The sequence below is a fragment of the Leucoraja erinacea genome, chromosome 3 (genome assembly GCF_028641065.1).
Source record: "Leucoraja erinacea ecotype New England chromosome 3, Leri_hhj_1, whole genome shotgun sequence".
NCBI lineage: Eukaryota > Metazoa > Chordata > Chondrichthyes > Rajiformes > Rajidae > Leucoraja > Leucoraja erinaceus.
Genome location: NC_073379.1, coordinates 6,424,595 through 6,446,523, shown reverse-complemented (window position 1 = coordinate 6,446,523; position 21,929 = coordinate 6,424,595). Strand labels below are relative to the sequence as shown.

At 47.8% G+C, this 21,929-nt stretch overlaps 1 protein-coding gene across 10 annotated transcripts in view; it reads left to right on the top strand.

Annotated features, from left to right (window-relative positions):
* Nucleotides 1-21,616, top strand: part of LOC129695115 (microtubule-associated serine/threonine-protein kinase 4-like) — a 462,908-nt gene extending 441,292 nt beyond the window's left edge. For 6 of the 10 annotated variants that reach the window (XM_055631890.1, XM_055631879.1, XM_055631929.1 and 3 more), the window contains 5 exons: nt 5,161-5,387; nt 5,884-6,006; nt 9,443-9,579; nt 17,771-17,949; nt 19,402-21,615. In XM_055631890.1, coding sequence (XP_055487865.1) covers nt 5,161-5,387; nt 5,884-6,006; nt 9,443-9,579; nt 17,771-17,949; nt 19,402-21,332 — 2,597 coding nt within the window. In that variant the 3' untranslated portion in view covers nt 21,333-21,615. Of the gene's footprint in view, nt 1-5,160; nt 5,388-5,883; nt 6,007-9,442; nt 9,580-17,770; nt 17,950-19,401 lie in introns of all 10 variants that reach the window. The other 4 variants (XM_055631871.1, XM_055631863.1, XM_055631920.1 and 1 more) reach the window with 2 other exon arrangements.
* Nucleotides 21,617-21,929: the final 313 nt, after the last annotated feature.

The window sequence follows — 21,929 nt, the reverse complement described above, 5'->3', positions numbered from 1 at the left end:
GCAAGAATGTCTTTCCTCAGATTAGGAGACCAAAACTGTGCGCAATACTCCAGGTGTGGTCTCCTCCGAGGTCTCCTCCAGTCAGAGTGAGGCTAAACGCAAACTGGAGGAACAGCATTTCATATTTCGCTTGGGCAGTTTACAGCTCAGTGGTATGAATATTGATTTCTCTAACTTCAAGTAGCCCCGGCATTCCCTCTCTGTCTATCCCTCCCCCACCCAAGTCGCACCAGCTGCTCGTTTTCACCAAACGAACAGCGAACAATGGTCTGTTTCCTTTATCATCGTAACATTTTTGCATTCATTGTTCTTTATCTCTCTACAATATATCATCATCTATATCTCTCGTTTCCCTTACCACTCTGTCGAAGAGTCTCGACCAGAAACATCACCCATTCCTTTTCTCCAGAGATGCTGCCTGTCCCGCTGAGTTAGTTACTCCAGCTTTATAATAATAATAATAATAACTTTATTTATAAAGCGCTTTTAGACAACATCAGTTACCACAAAGTGCTGTACATGGGAAATCAACAAAAAGTTATTACAAACTACTAAAACCATTGACGACAGGACTATAAAAACAGTAAAAAATTAAAAGACATTAAAAGCACTAAAACAGGAACAATGTCTCAGCCAGTGTCGAAAGCCAGTGAATAAAAGTGAGTTTTTAGGGAGGATTTAAAGATGGACAGTGAAGGGGCCTGTCTGATCTGCAGCGGCAAGGTGTTCCAGAGTGCCGGTGCAGCAACAGAAAAGGCTCTATCCCCTCTGAGCTTCCGCTTAGACCTTGGTACCTCAAGGAGCAGCTGGTAGGAGCATATAGGTGGAGCAGCTCAGAGAGGTAAGGCGGGGCGAGGCCATTCAATGATTTAAAAACAAATAAAATAATTTTAAAATGAACTCGAAAGTGCACTGGAAGCCAGTGAAGGGAGGCCAAAATTGGCGTAATGTGCTCCCTCTTTCGAGTTCCGGTTAAAAGGCGATTTGTGTCTATCATCGCCCTTCTTCAGACTGTTCCGTTGTATTGATCGAAAACGAACGTTGTGACAGTACCGGCGACTTAATGAATGAAATGGAGACACGGGGAATTAAATGGACTTGGAATAACTGGGGCGGTGGGGTTTTATCGAAAAGTGACTACATGAAATCGGTGGAAGGAAACGGGCAGGCGAGGTTTCAGGTCAGGGTCCTCCTTCAGACTCCATGACCCGCTGAGTTCTTCCAGCTGTCAAATGGAGACATGGGGGACCACAGATGCTGGCATGTTGAGTGAAACACAAAGTGTTGGAGCAACTCGATGGGCCGAATGGCCTAATTCTGCTCCTATGACATGAACTCACAAAGTGTCAAAGTAAGCCAGCGGGCCAGGCAGCATCTGTGGAGGGAATGGATAGGCAACGTTTCGGATTGGGTCTATTCTTTTCAAGCCGAATCTACGTGGGTCCATTCCCTCCGCTGATGCTGCCTGTCCCGCTGAGTTACTCCAGCGCTGTGTGAGTTCCTCCAACACTTTGTGTGTGTTTTATGATCATGATTCCAGCATCTGCAGTTTCTTGTCTCTACAAAAATTAGGCCTCAGCAATGCTGAGTGTACTAACCGGGAGATTATGTTGCTGCTGCCAGAACAACAGTTGGCAATGTATGCACGGTATACGTCACATAGCGTGGGAAACCAGTAGCAATGTTACAAAATTTTGAGATTTAAAAAATCAAGTCTGCAATTTATCCCATCAGATAAAGCATAAAAATAAGTTTAATTTGACACCTAATTCACTTTCATATCTCAAGTAATAAAAAAAGTTATGGCCATTTTCATACTCGGAAATTAGCATCTTGTTCCCTATTGATTTTCTATGGACATAACAAAAAAGCTGTGATCATGGACAGTCAAAAGCCCATAACCTTCTTAAAAATTAAGAGAACTGAATGAAATTTTCAGTTATCATAGATTGAACCATTCTGAAACAAATATAAAATAATCTTACTTGGATGACCTGAAATTAAAGCATATAATTAGTTAGTTACCCAAGTGTAGCAAATTTCAAACTTCAATTACTAGATCTAAACATCTATCCATTTCTTAATAAATGATTAACATTTTCAAATAGCCTAAGTGTCCAAATAATATTCACAAATAATTCACAATAAAACATGATTTTTAAATCTCATTTACATTAATTTATAGGCCAAATGGAAGGAATTTAGTGTTCAATTGCTGTAAATTAAAGTCCATTTTAAATCGGCTTTCTAGTGGGTTCCTGTGAACGCGCTGGTTTAGAACGTTCATATTGCGCTGGATTTGTGCCCTCAAATGCCCAGAAAAATACTGCGGGATATAAAGAGCCCAAAATGAGCTACTCGCTATAGTAAACTTTGTATAAAGGGGTCTTAAGAAGCCCCTTTTAATGTAAAAATAAGGTACATACCTTTAATTGTTTGCTTTATAAAACCCTGGGGCTGCGAGAGGTCGCGGGTTTAGAGAGTGATTTTTAAACTATTATAACTATTATACAAGGCCATAAAAACTAATAATACCTTTTGCGACGGGGTCGTTCAGCGATTTTTCGTTAATGATTTACTAGGCTGAACATTTTCGATTGCAACAGCCTAGTAAAAATCACATTTTAAACCCGCCCCCTCTAAACAGCGCCAAAATCGCGCACACGGCCTGGGGTAGATTCTCAAAGACGATTCAGGTAGGTTTTGCAACATACCTAAAACGAGGTCTCCAGGGACACAGACGCAAAGTGCTGGAGTAACTCCGCGGGACAGGCAGCATCTATGGACATTTATAAAGCATTACATTTTGGAACACAAGGAACTACAGAAGCTGGTTTATGCAAAAAAAACCAAAGTGCTGGAATAATTCAACGTGTCAGGCAGTATCTGTGGAGAACATGGACAGGTGACGTTTCGGGTGAAAGAAGGGACCAATGTTTGAAGAAGAGTCCCGACATGAAACGTCACCTATCCAAGTTCTCCGGAGATGACTAATCTTCAACAATTCACTTCTGGCACTCAGGCCAAACCCACGGTAGACTCACGAGTCACTACGGTAAACTCACGGGCTACTACCTTCTTACAACGAGTTTAAAAGTTTAAAATTTTCACTTCAAGAGTAAATTTGACTCGTGGAAATCATTCATCGCGTTAAAAGATTTTCATGAGTTAACAAGTTTCCCGTGTACCTGCCGTTAGCGTTAACAGTCGCTAAGTTACGTCCACGAGTTCCGACGTTCCCGCGACGTTAATTCTACGTGATTACCACGAGTTTGATTTGTTTTAAACTCGAGATTACTGGTGGGTGGACTCGCACCGTGCGACAGGGGTTTAAGGGATTAAGATCTGAAGATGTGTGTAATATTTTTTGACTGGAACTGCTATATATTTTTGCAGAGCTTTGCACAGCATGAGCAATGAACAACTCCTCATGTTTTGTGTGTGCAGTTAATACGCTTCTGGGTTTATTTAAATAACTATAAATCAAACCTTGCAGAAAAGAATAAAACTCAATCCCTGCTGGGAATTGTTGCAAAAAAGGCAGAACCTGTTCCAACCATTTGTCTCGTATACTTAAGGGCCTGTCCCACTTAGGAGACCTAAACAGCAACCTCTGGTGACCTTGCCCGTCACCCAAAAAAAAATCAAGGTCGAGGTGACCTGCAAACTCCTATCACCTCCCACACATATGTTGAAAACCTTCCTTGACTATGAAGAAAACCTCCTTCGACCTCCCTTGACTACCTTTGACTAGCATCGCAACCGGTTTCGATTAGACCTGCGACTAAAAAATTATCGATTTTTAAAACAAATGTATTTTTAGTCGAGGCCGGTTTTAATCATGATGAAAAAATAGCAGCAACCTAGATGAAGCCTCGACCACCGCGGAAACCACTTTCGACCATTAGGGAGAGTGACCAAAACCTCCGGTGACCTCATGGAAACCTTGGGTGGGGCGGGCAAGGTCACCAGAGGTTGCTGTTAAGATCACAGAGTCCTAGAGCAGAGAACAAAGCGCTTCAGCCCAACTTGCCCATGCCAAGTGAAATGCCCCATCTATGCTGGTCCCACCTGTCCGCATTTGATTCAGAACCCTCTAAACCTCTCCTATCCATGTACCTGTCCAAATGTTTAGTTTAGGTTAGAGATACAGCGGGGAAACAGGCCCATTCGGCCCAACGAGTCCGCGCCGACCAGCGATCCCCGCACATTAACACTATCCTACACACACTGGGGATAATTTACAATTTTCTTCAATCGGTCTGAAGAAGGGTCTCAATAGGCAATAGACAATAGGTGCAGGAGTAGGCCATTCGGCCCTTCGAGCCAGCACCGCCATTCAATGTGATCATGGCTGATCATCCGCAATCAGTGCCCCGTTCCTGCCTTCTCCCCATATCCCCTGATTCCGCTATTTTTAAGAGCTCTATCTAGCTCTTTCTTTAAAGCATCCAGAGAACCTGCCTCCACCGCCCTCCGAGGCAGAGAATTCCACAGACTCACCACTCTCTGTGAAAAGAAGTGTTTCCTCATCTCCGTTCTAAATGGCTTACTCCTTATTCTTAAACTGTGGCCCCTGGTTCTGGACTCCCCCAACATCGGGAACATGTTTCCTGCCTCTAGCGTGTCCAAGCCCTTAACAATCTTATATGTTTCAATGAGATCCCCTTTCATTCTTCTAAACGCCAGAGTATACAAGCCCAGCTGCTCCATTCTCTCAACATACGACAGTCCCGCCATCCCGGGAATTAATCTTGCAAACCTACGCTGCACTCCCTCAATAGCAAATTAGGGGACCAAAACTGCACACAATACTCCAGGTGTGGTCTTACTAGGGCTCTGTACAACTGCAACTGTACAACTACCCGAAACGTCACCTATTCCTTTTCTCCACAGAAGCGGCCTGCCCCGCTGAGTTACTTCAGCATTTTGTGTCTATCTTCAGTGTAAACCAGCATCTGCAGTTCCTTCCTACCCTTAAACTCTTCCAGCTGTGTTCTCTCAGCAGTTCATACGATACGATACACTCAGAGGTTATTTATTCGCAGGAGGGAAATTGATCTGCCGATAGTCATAAAAAAACATAAAACACACTACATGAAACAAAGAAAACACATGAAAATCCATAGCTGTAGAAAGGTTTGCTCTTACTTATTTCAGATGTGTACGGTGTGTCTCCGTTGGCGAGTCCGATCTCCCCACATTCACTCTCATCTGACCCTTCGTCGAGAGATTCATCTCCCAGCCGGGACTCGTCCACCAGCTCCGGAAGTCCAAAGCCGCCCATAATCATCTACAGCTCGGGAAAGAAGTACGGTTTCACGCTGCGCGCCATCCGAGTGTACATGGGTGACAGCGATGTGTACACGGTCCATCACATTGTCTGGGTAAGTCTGTACCTCACCCTCCATCACTGGAATGAACGTAACTGCTCAGACAAAGGCCATAACTGATAGGAGTCGAACTAGGCCATTCATAGAAACATAGAAAATAGGTGCAGGAGGAGGCCCTAGAGCTCTATCTAACTCTCTCTTAAATCCATTCGACCCATCAAGTCTACTCCGCCATTCAAACATGGCTGATCTATCCCTCCCTCCTAACCCCATTTTCCTGCCTTAGCCCCATAACCCCTGACACCCGTACTATCTATCTATCTCTGCCCTAAAAATATCCATTGACTGCATCCATGGCCTTCTGTGGCAATCAATTCCACAGATTCACCACCCCTTGACTGAAGAAATTCCTCCTCATCTCCTTCCTAAAGGAACATTCTTTTATACTGAGGCTATGACCTCTAGACTCTCCCACTAGTGGAAACTTCCTCTCCACATCATCTATCCAAGGCATGTAACGATTGATTTAATTGTTATTTTCCGTTGCCAGAACGTGGAAGAAGGGAGTGCGGCTTATGTGGCAGGGTTGAAGGCCGGCGATCTCATAACACACGTGAATAGCGAGCCAGTCCTCGGCCTGGTACACACTGAAGTGGTGGAACTACTTGTCAAGGTATCAAACGTTACCATACTATGTATCGCGTTTCACCGGGCAATCGCGGTGGCGCAGTCGTAGAGCTGCTGCCTTACAGCACCGGCGACCCGGGTTCGATCCCGACTACGGGCGCTGTCTGTATGGAGATTGTACTTTCTCCCTGTGACCTGTGTGGGTTTTCTCCGAGATCACTGGTATCCTCCTACGCCTCAAAGACGTACAGGTTTGTAGGTTAATTGGCTAGGTGTATGTGTTAATTGTCCCTAGTGTGTGTAGGGTGGTGTTCATGTGCGGGGTTTGCCGGTGGGGTGCGGACTCGATGGGCGAAGGGCGTGCTTTCGCGCAGTATCTCTAAACAAGGTTTTTTAAAAAAATGTAGAGAATTGTTTTATTGTCCCAAACAGACCAATGAAACTCTTACCTACAGCAGCGTGACAGAATATGTACTGTGTAAATACTAAGTTGGGCCCAACTTGATCACATTGGCCTTCATCATTCAGAGTATTGAGTATAGAAGTCATGCTGTAGTGGTACAAGACGTTGATGAGGTCACATTGTACTGTGCTTATTTTGGTCATCGTATTATAGGGAAGAAGTTCCAACTCCGGATTTTCTTGAGGTTTATTCCTGGATCCTTTACCATGACTGGATATGGCCACAAGGCAGTGGAGGTTTTAAATCAGTGTTCCGTCTCCTAGATGGACTGCCTTCCCAGGCTGACGAACCCCATGGGGTCGGGAGCGTCTACCTTCCCGTGCAGGTCTATAGCACCTGCCCACGCCCACAGAGAGCAGAGGCAAATGAAACTGCACTTGCTAGAATCTTGATCAAAACACAAAATGCTGGAGGAACACAGCAGGTCAGGCAGAATATTTGTTCAATCCCATGAGATATAGCAGGGAAACTAACAGGCCCTTCGGCCCACCGAGTCCCTGCCGACCTTTGATCACCCATTTCACACAATTCTATGCTATCCCACTTTTTCCCACACATTAAGGGCAATTTACAAAGGCCAATTAATCTACAGACTTGCTCGTTTTTGGGATGTGGGAGGAAACCGGAGCACCCGGAGGAAACCCACGCGGTCCGGATCGAACCGGGGTCTCTGGCTCTGTGAGGTAGTGGCTCTACCAGCTGAGGCACTGTGTTGTCATTCAGAGGTTATACTGTATGTGGAAGGAATGGTCAGACATCATGTTAAGTCAGAAACCTTCTTCAGCCATTGTCCAATAACCTATTAACCCCTCTCCCCCCTCCCCCTCACCTGTATTAATGCTTTATTCTGCCCTTCACGGTTCTACCTTTCTTTCCCCCACCCCTACAATCAGTTTGAAGAAGGGTCCTGACCCAAATGTCAACTATCCATGATCTCCAGGCACGCTGCACTGTTACTCCAACATTGTGTGTCTTACCTTAGGTAGCTAATTTTTCACGTGATAGGATCAGAATTAGGCCATTTGGCCCATCAAGTCTACTCCGCCATTCATGTGTCATTCTTAACTCGCACTGTAGGTCATGTTGTCACTTGCGGGCGGAGCACCAAGGCAAATTCCTTGTTTGTGAATACTTGGCCAATAAACCTATAAATCATGGCTGATCTATCTCTCCCCTCCTAGCCCCATCCTCCTGCCTTCTCCCCATAACCCCTGACACCCGTACTAATCAAGAATCTATCTCTGCCCTGAAAATATCCATTGACGACATCCACAGCCTTCTGTGACAATCAATTCCACAGATTCACCCTTTGACTGAAGAAATTCCTCCTCAACTTCTTCCTGAAGCAATGGTTCCTCTCCACATCCATTCTATCCAGGCCTTTCTCTGTTCCCTTGTCTTTTATGATGGTTCTTGGGTGCTTTGCCTGAAAGTGATAGAATATTTTTTTATTAGCAACGATATAATTTTAGTTCAGTTTAGTTTAGAGATACATAGAAACATAGAAATTAGGTGCAGGAGTAGGCCATTCGGCCCTTCGAGCCTGCACCGCTATTCAATATGATCATGGCTGATCATCCAACTCAGTATCCCGTACCTGCCTTCTCTCCATACCCCCCTGATCCCCTTAGCCAGAAAGGCCACATCTAACTCCCTCTTAAATATAGCCAATGAACTGGCCTCAACTACCCTCTGTGGCAGAGAGTTCCAGAGATTCACCACTCTCTGTGTGAAAAAAAGTTCTTCTCATCTCGGTTTTAAAGGATTTCCCCCCTTATCCTTAAGCTGTGACCCCTTGTCCTGGACTTCCCCAACATCGGGAACAATCTTCCTGCATCTAGCCTGTCCAACCCCTTAAGAATTTTGTAAGTTTCTATAAGATCCCCTCTCAATCTCCTAAATTCTAGAGAGTATAAACCAAGTCTATCCAGTCTTTCTTCATAAGACAGTCCGTCCTGACATCCCAGGAATCAGTCTGGTGAACCTTTTCTGCACTCCCTCTATGGCAATAATGTCCTTCCTCAGATTTGGAGACCAAAACTGTACGCAATACTCCAGGTGTGGTCTCACCAAGACCCTGTACAACTGCAGTAGAACCTCCCTGCTCCTATACTCAAATCCTTTTGCAATGAAAGCTAACATACCATTCGCTTTCTTTACTGCCTGCTGCACCAGCATGCCTACCTTCAATGACTGGTGTACCATGACACCCAGGTCTCGCTGCACCTCCCCCTTTCCCAATCTGCCACCATTTAGATAATAGTCTGCTTTCCCGTTTTTGCCACCAAAATGGATAACCTCACATTTATCCACATTATACTGCATCTGCCAAACATTTGCCCACTCACCCAGCCTATCCAAGTCACCGTGCAGTCTCCTAGCATCCTCCTCACAGCTAACACTGCCCCCCAGCTTAGTGTCATCCACAAACTTGGAGATATTGCCTTCAATTCCCTCATCCAGATCATTAATATATATTGTAAATAGCTGGGGTCCCAGCACTGAGCCTTGCGGTACCCCATTAGTCACTGCCTGCCATTGTGAAAAAGGACCCGTTTACTCCTACTCTTTGCTTCCTGTTTGCCAGCCAGTTCTCTATCCACATCAATACTGAACCCCCAATACTGAACCCCCAATACCTTCGGCCCACCGAGTCCACACCGACCAGCGATCCCCGCACGTCAACACTATCCTACACGCTAGGGACAATTTAACACTTATACCAAGCCAATTCACCTACAAACCTGTTCGTCGTTGGAATGTGGGAAGAAACCGAAGGTCTCGGAGAAAACCCACGCAGGTCACGGGGTGAATGTAAGCGCTGTAAGGCTGCAACTCTACTGCTGTGCCACCGTGCCGTCCGATACTGCGTTATAAATCACTGTGAGGGTGCAATTTATGTTATTTTAAAATCTTGGCTAGCATTACAGTGCGTGATTCGGACGTTTGAGATTCGCTGTGAAACACGTGCACTCCGTCAGACTGGTAATGATCCTGTTCTTTCTCACCATGACCACAGAGTGGCAACAAGGTCGCCATCACGACCACCTCCTTTGAGAACACGTCAATCCGAACTGGCCCAGCAAGGAGACCCAGCTATAGGAGCCGAATGATGAGACGGAGTAAGAAAAACAAAAAGAAGGAAGGTCAAGAAAGGTAATTGTTGCAGCAACAAATGCCATTCCTCGTATACGCCACCATATGAATGATTAGAAACAAAGACCTACAGATGCTACACACAAAATGCTGGAGTAACTCAGCGGGACAGGCAGCAACTCTGGAGAGAAGGAATAGACAATAGGTGCAGGATTAGGCCATTCGGCCCTTCGAGCCAGCACCGCCATTCAATGTGATCATGGCTGATCGTCCACAATCAGTACCCCATTCCTGCCTTCTCCCCATATCCCCTGACTCCGCTATCTTCAAGAGCCCTATCTAGCTCTCTCTTGAAAGTATCCAGAGAACCGGCCTCCACCGCCCTCTGAGGCAGAGAATTCCACAAACTCACAACTCACTGTGAGAAAAAGTGTTTCCTCGTCTCCGTTCTAAATGGCTTACCCCTTATTTTTGTGGCCCCTGGTTCTGGACTCACCCAACATCGGGAACATGTTTCCTGCCTCTGGCGTGTCCAAACCCTTAATAATCTTATATGTTTCATTAAGATCCTCTCTCATCCTTTTAAACTCCAGAGTGTACAAGCCCAGCCGCTCCATTCTCTCACCATTCTCTCACCATATGACAGTCCCGCAATCCTGGGAATTAACCTTGTAAACCTACACTGCACTCCCTCAATAGCAAGAATATCCTTCCCCAAATTAGGGGACCAAAACTGCACACAATACTCCAGGTGTGGTCTCACTAGGCCGCTGCACAACTGTAGAAGGACCTCTTTGCTCCTATATTCAATTCCTCTTGTTATAAAGGCCAACGTGCCATTTGCTTTCTTCACTTTTCAGCGCCCTGGAGAGGAAAAGACTACAAAAAGTAGTAAACACTGCCCAGTCCATCATCGGCTCTGACCTTCCTTCCATCGAGGGGATTTATCGCAGTCGCTGCATCAAAAAGGCTGGCAGTATCATTAAGGACCAACACCATCCTGGCCACACACTCATCTCCCTGCTACCTTCAGGTAGAAGGTACAGGAGCCTGAAGACTGCAGTGACCAGGTTCAGGAATAGCTACTTTCCCACAGCCATCAGGCTATTAAACTTGGCACGAACAAAACTCTGAACATTAATAGTAAGATTAAACGAGAACTTACCAGTTCGAAGTTTGATCATTATTTTGTGAGGAGTACGTTGAGGGAAAACGTGAAGAACCCCGCCAGGATGCATGCGTGTCAGTCTTCAAAGCAGCGGTGTGAAATCACAGATAACTGTAATGACTTAAACATAGTAAGATTAGAGAAAGAAATACCAGTTGAGTATATGATCATGGGTGGGAGCGGAGGACACGTATTCCCTCAATGTACTCCTCATAAAATAATGATCAAACTTCGAACTGGTAAGTTCTCGTTTAATCTCACTGTTTTACTTCGGAGTCACGTGAGTGACTACGTGAAGATTTCAAAGCTCTGTGATTTCATGCCGTGGAAACGAGTCCATGCATCACATCCGCCTTAATGACTAGGAGGAATTGTGTCAAAATATTTTAGACATGGATCCGACATTGAAATCCATGAATTAATTAACGCAAATTATAGCCCCTATTTATGGGGTAATTAAATTACAGAACTTAAATTGTTTCTGCAAATGTTCCAGGTTTAATGACTGGTTTATGATAAAATAGTTGGAGTGTTTTTTCCCCTGACCATCCTGCTGCCTTGAGGATTTGGTCCATTGGTACATCCAACTGCATAGCTGCTGATGTAGCTGCAGCCCTGGTGGAATGAGATTTAAAATATTAGTATCCACCCCAGCCTGTGTTAGAACCTGTTTCAGCCATCTTGAGATGGTCTGGACCGACACTTTTTTGTGTGGTTGCTTTAGGCTGACTAAAAGTGCCTTCTCATTGCCTCTGATGATTTTCGTTTTCTCCATATATAACGACAAATGTTTTACTATACAGAGACGATCATCTGTTAGGTAAGACCTAAATTTAGCCACGATATTGAGGCCCGCTGATCCCTGTCTGTTCTGTTTCACTAATTCATTAATATGAAACGTAATGTTTTCAGATGAAGAAGTCATGTTGTCCAGTCTTAATTTATGTAATGACTGTACCCTTTGTGCCATGACCAATGCCATTAGCATGACTGTTTTTAATGTCAGTCTATGTAGGGACAGAGCTGTTGCTGGAGACCAATTCCTGAGCGTCTTCAGGACAATACTCACTTCCCATATTTGGGAGTACCTGGTTCTTGGGGGATTGGTATTAAAAATTCCCCTCATAAGTTTTGTTACCAGTGGGTGAGTCCCAACAGAGTGACGCTCTGTTCCTTGCCATAGATAAGTCGATAAGGCACTTCTGGCGCAGTTGATGGCACTGTAACTGAGCCCCTCATCATAATGGAGGCCTGCCAGGTATTCCAGCACAGATGGGGTGTTCATATCTCTGTAGGTGATGCTGTTTTTGTTACAATACATCTCCCACTTCCTGATATAGACCAGATACTGTTTTTGGTGGACTGTCTTTGGGCCGCCGAAATCATATTCACTGTTCGGTCCGTCAGTCCCAGCTGTAGTAGAGGTATTTTTAAACTCTACAAATTAATAAATTCAAATAGTTATGGCATGGGTGGCTATCCCTTGTTACGGGATGAACCAACAAGTCTGGTCTATTCAGGATGGTGATACATAGTTCTAATACCATGTTCATTATCACTGGGAACCATGGTTGAGTAGGCTAATCGGGTACTACTAAAATACCAGACGCAGAGTCCTGCTGTATTTTCCTTAATACCCGACTGATGAGGCAGAAAGACGGGAATGCATAAATAAACAATTTCCCCCCAATGCAGCGAAAATGCATCTGTCGCCGCTGCCCCAGGGTCTGGTTCCCATGAAACATAATTTGATAACTGGTGATTAAGCCTGGGTGCGAATAGATCGATATCTGGTGTTCCATATCGTGCTGTAATATCAGCAAATACTTTTTATTCAACATCCATTCGGTGTTTTCATTAAATTTACGTGACCTGGTGTCTGCCACTAAATTTAATTTATCTGGTAGGTAAGTAGCTGATATCCAAATATCTCTCTGGATACACCATTGCCAAATTGTATTAGCCAGATTGTCACATGATGTCGATTTGTTTCCACCCATGTGGTTGATATATGCTACCACGGTGGTATTGTCAATCTGTAGTCTAACATGCTGGTGATATGACCCAGTACAATATGACTTTAGGCCATAGAATGCACCCAACATTTCCAGGTAGTTTATGCCCAGTGTTAGTAATAATGATGCCTCCTGAACAGTCCATCTACCTCCACAGCTGGAGATGGAATTGGTGGCACCCCAACCAAGTGCACTGGCATCAGTTTGTAGCACCATAGAAGGGTTGCTGATAATGATTGGATTGAAACAAAGCCAAATGTTATCTATCCACCATTTTAGTTCCATTATAGCTTTGATTGGTAGCTTTATTGGTCTGTCAAAATGACCAGCAATGATTTTGAGTGCTTGTATTTTTGCTCTCGGTAAATTTTGGTAATGTAAAGGTCCAAATTGTGTGGCTGGAAAAGCAGCCACCATTTTGCCAATTACTTTTGCTACCAATCTGATGGGCGGTTACTGATGTCAATGAGGTTATTGCAAGCCTCTATTAAGTCTATAGCCTTTCCCTTTGGCAAAGTCACCGACATGTGAACTAAGTCAATGGTGAACCCCAAATAGTCCATAGTAGTGGAAGGCGTTAATTTAGATTTAACTGGATGGATAATAAACCCCAGTTTTTCAATGACTGTTTTGTGGCTGTTACAGTTTGCTTGGCCAATTCCAAAGTTTTGCCCACAATAAGTATGTCATCTAGATATGCCATGACCATGTGTTTTAATTTCCGTAGAAACGCTAGGGCTGGTTTCAAAATTGTAGTGAACAGCCTGGGGGCTGATGTTAACCCATTTGGCAGCACTCTATATTGCCAGAGCTCTCCCATCCAGTTGAATTTTAAGTAACATCTGTGGTCACCTCGTATAGGTACTGAATAGTAAGCAATTTTTAATCGATGCTAGCCATGAAGTAACCTTTGGAAATCAATTGTTTAGCAGTAACAAAGGTTTCCATTTTAAAATGAATATATTGTACAAATGTATTCAATTTGGTCAGATCTATGATGATGCGACAACCACCATCTTTTTTGATTTTGGTAAAGATATTGGACATGAATTCTAGCGGTTCGTGTTGGGATTTTTCAATTACCCCTTTTGCGTAAAGCCGCTCCAGTTCAGCCTGCGCTTCTGGTTTTTCTTTACCGGAAAGTACGAACATTCGGTTCGGTATATGTTGAACTGGAGGGCTGTACTTGTGTATAATTCTATTGTATATCCCTGGATACTGCTTAAATATAAGTATCGGTAGTTAACATACTCCATGCATCCAGAAAGGAGAGTAATCTCCCCCCCCCAACCTCCATGCTCCCTGCAATTTGTAGGGAACCAGACCCACCTACCTCCATAGTTACCAGTGGCAGGTTTACTTATTTTTGTAAATCCTTCGTTGATGTTGAGGCGTCGGTGTCTGGGTTTGTGGTTTGGTTGATGTTGGAGGTTTGCGTATCTTCCAAGAAGGCCGGTCTGGGCCATGGCCTAAGAAAGACTCATGTTTGGTGTACCGGACCTTCGAGCTTTCACCAGTCGGTCTTGTTCTACTGGTGGGTGCATAAGGGTGCTGTCTATGGCCATGTGTTCATCCTGTTGGTCCTGCGACATGTCCTTCTCATCCACTGTGCGGGTGAAAGCTGTTATCCCCGCTGTTTAGGAGTTTCCATATACAATTATTTACTACAGGAAACATTCCGGGATATACAGTTACCCGGTGTCAGGTGTCCTCCAGGTTTTGGCCAGTCTGGTCTGGCTGTATGAAGTTGGACATCATGTCCAGTAGATTTTCACGTTCCTGCACGGCCTGCACACTTGATTTCTGTTCTGGAAACCCCTCTTCAAGATCAGCCCAGAACTGACCCCCAGTACTCCCCTCTGACGAGGGAGAAGCACTGTGCAGCCCTACAAGAGGTGCTGCTGTGGGTTTTACATAGAGCCCACAGTGACTCGACTCCATCTCCCGGAGCCTGTCACGTTGGAGCAAATGCTCCACACACCGCTCCATCCGGCTCCAGCGCTCACGGTCGCTGGCCGCCCGCGGCTGCTCAAAGTCGGACTCCTCTGAGTCCACGACTTTGATGGTTTTTTTGTCTTGCCTTACCGCCCGGCCGCGGAGTGGATCTGGCCGGTGCGGAGGCGACATCGGGCACAGCTGATCCCATTATAGGTGATTCAAGTGCCGCTGGCCGCTGCTAGCCCACCAGCTTTGTCGCAGCCCGTTGGTTTCTCCACCTGTAATCAGCATGGGAAAACACAAAAAGACCGCAGCTCTTACCTGCAGGTCCTGGTTTAAATTGTCGCTACGGGGGAACGTCGTTCCACCCCGCCTCCTGCCGTTTTCGACTTGTCAAAAGTCGACGGCCCCATTCTGAATAATCTCCCGCACGGCCGTGGTGTTCTGGCCGGCGCGGGACCAAAAGTCGGCACAGCTGATCCCTTACGGGGCTTGTGCCTTCAGCTGCTGCTGGCTCCCGCAACTTCGCGGTCCTCCCCAGCCAGCTTCACTCGCAGCACTTGTGGACACTATTTTGTCCAGCTTCCCCCCCCCCCCGTGTAAAAACAGCGTGGGGACAAACACTACCACAGAGTAAATCACTTACCTGCAGGTCGCGGTTTCAAACTTACCGCTGCGGGGGAACGCTCCACCCCGCCTGTCATTTCGCAAGCGTGAAAGCGATATGACACGCATGCGTCCTGGCGGGGTTCTTCACGAGTTCCTCACGTGACTCCGAAGTAAAATAGCGCATTATATGTTATTTGCACTTTATCAGTCTATTCATGTGTGTATATATTTATACAATGGTATATGGACACACTGATCTGTTTTGTAGTCATGCCTACTATGTTCTGTTGTGCTGAAGCAAAGTAAGAATTGCATTGTCCTATCAGGGACACATGACAATAAACTCTCTTGAATCTTGAGTGTGGGAGGAAATCGGAGCACCCAGAGAAAACCCATGCAGGTCACGGGGAGAATGTACAAACTCCATACGGACAGCACCCACAGTCAGGATCGAACCCGAGTCTCTGCTGCTGTAAGGCAGCAACTCTACTGGTACACCAGCATGCTGCCCAGCACATTGTGGAGTAAACCAGCATCATTACAGCCCAGAGCTCTACTTGAAATGATCACGTGTCCCGTGTACCAAGGTACAGTGAAAAACATTTGTTGTGTGCTAGTCAGCGGAAAGGCAATACATGATTACAACCGAGCCTTTTACGTTGTATGGATACACGATAAGGGAATAACGTTTGGTGCAAGGTAAAGTCAGTAAAGTCCAATCAAAGATAGCCAGAGGGTCTCCAATGAGGTGGGTAGTTCAGGTCTGCTCTCTGGTTGTGGTAGGATGGTCTTCCTCTTCTTCTTGCGTCAGGCGTGCACAGCCTCGCGTTGTAGGTCAAGGGTAGACATCCAGGCCAGGACAGCATCAGTTACTGGGTGGATAGCTCTGATGCCCCCAGGGAAATGCCTCAGTGGGCGGTCATTCGCGATGTGTGGGATGGTCTGGTCTGGACGTCCGCAGTCGCAAGCAGGGCTGTCTGTCATCCCCCACTAGTGCAGGTGATGGGCTGTTCTTGCGTGGAGGGTGTGGATTCTGTTCAGGGTTAGCCATTGCCTGCCACGGAGGTCAAAACCCGGTGGTTTCACTGTGGGGTCTGCGATGTTGGTGTTGGCATCTTTCCAGGCTCTGCCCCACTCAGCCTTGGAGTCAAAGTCTTCCAGGGATTTAAGGGAAGACCAGAAGGTTTTGCAGGACTTCAATCGCATGTGGGGCAGATTGTTCTAGGATGGTTCAGTTGCCCGATAACAACCGGGACGAACCTATACCTGAATCTGGAAGTACAATTTTTTTCATCACGAGTATTTTTTTACTCGTGGACATTTTTTGCTGGGATGATAAAATGTCACGAGTTACTGTCGTGGTTTTAAGACTCAAAGTTGGATAAGGTGACACAGACATGGAGAATTCTTCAAGAAGACGAAAGCCTTTATTTGCAAATATTCGGCTGGAACATTAAGAGACGACACCTCCTGTCCGTCCTCTAATTGCTCTCTGATCCACAGAAACAGGCAGCTCTTTATTAGTTTTTCAGCCTTATCTCTGCTACATTATCTTTCATGCTGTACTCCTCTTGTATCAATCTGTCTTTGATTCTAGTATTCTCTGTCTCGCCACCATTAACTTCTGACCTGGGTTCAGTCTTTGCATTTCCCCTCCTATCTCTTCCTCTGTCGGCTGGCCACCCTCAAAACTGTTGCTTCCCAGCTATGTTTTAGCTAAGGCCAAGTTTACACACACCATTTTAGTTTATGTTTAATACAAGGATATAAATGTATTTATGCAGAATGCAAAGGTGCAAAAGTAGAAATAAGTAACTTGTTTATAACTTCCATATTACCGGATGTCGCGAGTACCTACCATTAGCATTACGAGCCGCTACGAGACATTCACGAACTCTTACGCACATTCTCAGAGTTTGAATCCGGGGAAAACTCGGGAGAACTCGTGAATTACCTCGTACAGTGGGACAGGGGCTTAAGTTTACCATGTTATTGTTTTTAAATCTCTGAATGGGCTTGCCCCGCCTTACCTCTCTGAGCTGCTCCACCCATACGCTCCTGCCCGGTTCCTCAGGTCAGCTGGTCAGCTGCTCCTGGAGGTTCCGAGGTCTAGTCGGAGGCTCAGAGGGGATAGAGCCTTCTCTGTTGCTGCTCCGGCACTCTGGAACACCCTGCCGTTGCACATCAGACAGGCCCCCTCATTGTCCATCTTCAAATCCAGTGTTAAAACACATTTGTACTCCCTGGCTTTTGACCATGCCTGAGGCGTTGCTTCTGTTTGTGGTGTTTTTGATGTTTCTTTATTTTACATGTCTTTTCCTACTATTTCTTTTGATTGTTATTTTTGGTGTGTATTAACTTTTTTTGTCAATGATTAGTGATGTACAGCACTTTGTTGCAGCTATGTTTGTTTTTAAAGTGTTCTATAAATAAAATTATTATTATTATTATTATGGTGAAAATTGATGGCAAGGTCAAAGGTTGCAAAATGTAACAGTCTGCCTCTCTTATTTGTGAACAGGAGGAAATCACTGTTTAAAAGGTTTGCCAAGCAGCCCGTCATCCTGCACAGCAGCCGAAGCTTCTCCTCACTCAACCGCTCGCTTTCTTCCAGTGACAGTATGCCAGGCTCGCCCACACACAGTCTATCGCCAAGATCACCAACCCAGTCCTTCCGCTCGGCCCCCGACTTCCAGTCTGGTTAGTATTCTGTTTGTGTGTGTGTGTAAGAAGGAACTGCGTCTGCAGTTAGAGTCATAGAGTGACACAGCGTGGAAACAGGCCCTTCGGCCCAACTTGCCCACACCGGCCAACATGTCCCACCTGCATGCGTTTGGTCCATATCCCTCCAAACCTGTCCTATCCGTGTACCTGTCTAACTGTTTCTTATACATTGGGATAGTCCCTGCCTCAACTACCTCCTCCAGCAGCTTGTTCCATGCACCCACCAGATCACCCCTAAGTCACCCCTCAGATCCCTATTAAATCTTTTCCCCTTCACCTTAAGCCTATGTCCTCGATTCCCCCACTCTGGGCAACAGACTGTGCATCTACCTGATCTATTCCACGTATGATTTTATAATAATAATAATAATAATAATAATAATCTTATTTATATAGCACATTTTCAGTCAACTTGCATTGACCCCAAAGTGCTTCACATAATTACATTACATTTACACACAGGCAAAGGTGGGTGAAGTGTCTTGCCCCAAGGACACAACGACAGTATGCACTCCAAGCGGGATTCGAACCGGCTACCTTCCGGTCGCCAGCCGAACACTTAGCCCATTGCGCCATCTGTCGTCCCATTCTACACCTCTATAAGACCACCCCTCAGCCTCCTACGCTGCAAGGAATAAGAGTCCTAACCTGCTGAACCTCTCCCTATAGCCCGGACCCTATAGCTCTGGCAACATCACTTCCTTGTTATTATAAATCAGTGGCATAGCGTTTGAGTTGCTGCCTTACAGGACTTGCAGCGCCAGAGACACGGGTTCGATCCCAGGGACAATGTACAATTTTACCAGGCCAATCAACCTACATGTTTGTAGTGTGGATGGAAACTAAAGATCTCGGAGAAAACCCACACAGTCACGGGGTAAAATGTACAAACTCCGTACAGACGGCACTTGTAGACAGGATCGAAGCCGGGTCTCTGGCGCTGTAAAACCCCTGTCCCACTGTACGAGTTCATTCCAAGAGTTCTCATGAGTTTGCCCTGATTCAAACTCGGAGATTTACGGTAATGGCCGCTCGTCGGTACTCGGGGCTCTCGTGGACATTTTTCATCATGTTGAAAAATCTTCACGAGTCTTCCCGAGCTTACCTGCCGTTAGCGAGTCTTCCCGAGTACCTGCCGTTAGCTCTAAGAGACGTCCCCGAGCTCCGACGTACCCGCTACGTTCATTCTCCGTGCTTACCACGAGTTTGAAATGAACTCGTACCGTGGGACAGGGCTATTAGGCAGCAACTCTACTGCTGTGCCAGCGTGCTGCCCAGGGTTGGTGTAAATGTAGAATTGTCCCAGGTGGGTGTGTGGAGTGGTGGTGATGCACAGGGATCGTTGGTCGGTGGGCCGAAGGGGAGGTTCCCGCGCTGTGATCTCTGAACTAAACTCAAACTAACTGCTGCAATGTGTTTCAACAACAGGTACCAACTCATCTCAGAGCAGCTCCCCCAGCTCCAGCGCCCCGAATTCTCCCGCCGGCTCCGGACACATTCGGCCGAGCACGCTCCACGGACTGAGCTCCAAGCTGAGCGGGCAGAGGTACAGGTCGGGGAGGCGCAAGTCAGCGGGCAACATCCCCCTGTCCCCCCTGGCGCGGACTCCGTCTCCCACCCCTCAGCCCGCCTCTCCGCAGAGGTCGCCCTCCCCGTTGCTGGGCCACTCGGTGGGAGGCTGCAAGATGGCGCAGCCCTTCCCGGCCAAGATGCACTCGCCGCCCACCATCCTGCGGCACATGGTGCGGCCCAAGAGCGCCGAGCCCCCCCGCTCACCGTTGCTGAAGAGGGTGCAGTCGGCCGAGAAGCTGTCACCGTCCTACGTGGGCGACAAGAAGCAGCAGCAGCAGCAGCAGCAGCAGCAGGAGGGAGGGAGGAAGGAGTCGTTGCAGAGGGACCTGTGCCTACACAGTCTGGATGAGAACGCCTTCGAGATGCCCACGCTCACCAGAGTACGGCCGGTGGAGCAGGGCTGCCTCAAGCGGCCGGCGGCCAGGAAGGCGGGGGGGAGGCAGGAGTCGGCGGTGGCGGTAGCGGCGGCAGCGGACGAGGCCGAGAAAGAGAAGCTGAGGGAGGCGGCCGCGGCCAAGACAAAGAACAACTGGAACGTCCGGCGGGAATCCCTTCAGAAGCAGAGCGCCATCTCTGGACACGACCCTGCCCACGCGGCTGAGGAGGTGGCCGCCGTCGGCGTGGACGGGGCGGAGGAGGCCAGAAAGTGCAATGAATTAAAAGCTCGGCCTCCCAGCCAGCAGTGCAGCCCTCTCAGCGGCCCGCTGCTGCTGCTGCTCTCGGAGCCCAACGCCAGCGGCCCCGCTCACCCGCTGGCGTCGCCGATCGGGGCCTGCGCGCCGTGCGCCGAGAAACGTGCCGGCAGCCCCTGCCTCAGCAGGGTGGAGAGCCTCTGCGGGAAGGAGGGCGGGCCGGAGTGGGCGGGCAAGCACGGCAAAGAGCCGCATCGCTGCTCCGAGAGGCTGGAGGCCAAGGCTCCCAGCATGAGGTGTTGCCGGGAAGGCAGCGGCGGGAAGGGCCCGCCGGAAATGGCCGCCGCTCTCCACAGCGCTCAGCTGAAGCCTTTGTTGTCGGCGGGCAACGAGGAGCCTTCGTTCGTCAAGAGGAAGAACGCTCCGGCCGGCACGTCTTGCAGCGCCCACTGCCACCTGAGACCCACGCCTTCCGACTGTCCCAAGATAGTGGGCCAGCTCTGCGTAGACAAGCCCAAGCCGCCGTTGGGTTCGGGGACCGAGAGCATAACCAGGCAAATGAACGAGTGTAAGATGGAGGGGCGATCCATTCTGAGTCTAAAGCCACTGGAAGGAACCCTTGACATTGCTTTCCTGTCGGGACCAAGTATTTCGAAGGTGGAGGTGTGCTTGTCTAAAAGAGCCGAGCAGCAGGGTACAGTGGTGAAGAGCGCCTTACATCAGATGACCGGCCCTCAGGACAATGCTGCCTCTCCCCCCACTGACAGCACCACTCTGACCACTCTTTGGGGCAAGACAGAACACACCAAGGATGTTTCCCAGAACTTGCAGCCCACTCGCTTGCCCGCCGGGGTGTTGCCAGCGGTCGAGGAGCCCGAGGGGGCCAAGAGTCCGGCCCGAACCGTAAAAGACGGAGCCTGCAAAACTGGTGGCGGTCTCGGGCCTGAAGCCCAGACGGCCAAAGCCACCATGGACGCTGGGGGCCGTGAGCTTGTCGGCCATTTGCAGCCGCCTGCTGCTGCTACGGAGGAGGAGAGGCCTTGCACCGCCGACCCGCCGGGGCAGCCGTCGCCCCCGGGTGCCACCCACCCAGAGGTGGGCCCGGCCAACCAGGCCCACTGTCCCCAGGAGGCAACGCAGCCCAGCAACTCTTAGCAGCCTCACGGCAGCTGGTTCCGACGCCGGCAGTAGGAGGCAGAGTGGCGAGAGGCAGAACCCGATGGACGGCCATCCTTCAGAAGCATGCTGGAGTCCACTATGGCCCCAAGCCCTTGCATTGCTACCTTTGTGAAGTCAACCATTGTTTGTTGCCTTCCTCTGCTCCTCCCTGACACACCCATATCCTTCCCCTCCATCACCTCCATATCCTTCCTCAACCCATCAACCCAATATCCTTCCCCACCCATCTTCCCCATATCCTTCCCCCTCCATCGCCCCCATATCCTTCCCCGCCCTTCAACTCCATATCCTTCCCCACCCATCACCTCCATATCCTTCCCCCTCCATCACCCCATATCCTTCCCCCACCCATCACCCCCATATCCTTCCTCAACCCATCACCTCCATATCCTTCCCCCTACATCACCCCCATATCCTTCCCCACCCATCACCCCCATATCCTTCCTCAACCCATCACCTCCATATCCTTCTCCATCCATCACCTCCATATCCTTCTTCCTCAACCCATCAACCCAATATCCTTCCTCAACCCATCACCCCCATATCCTTCCTCAACCCATCACCTCCATATCC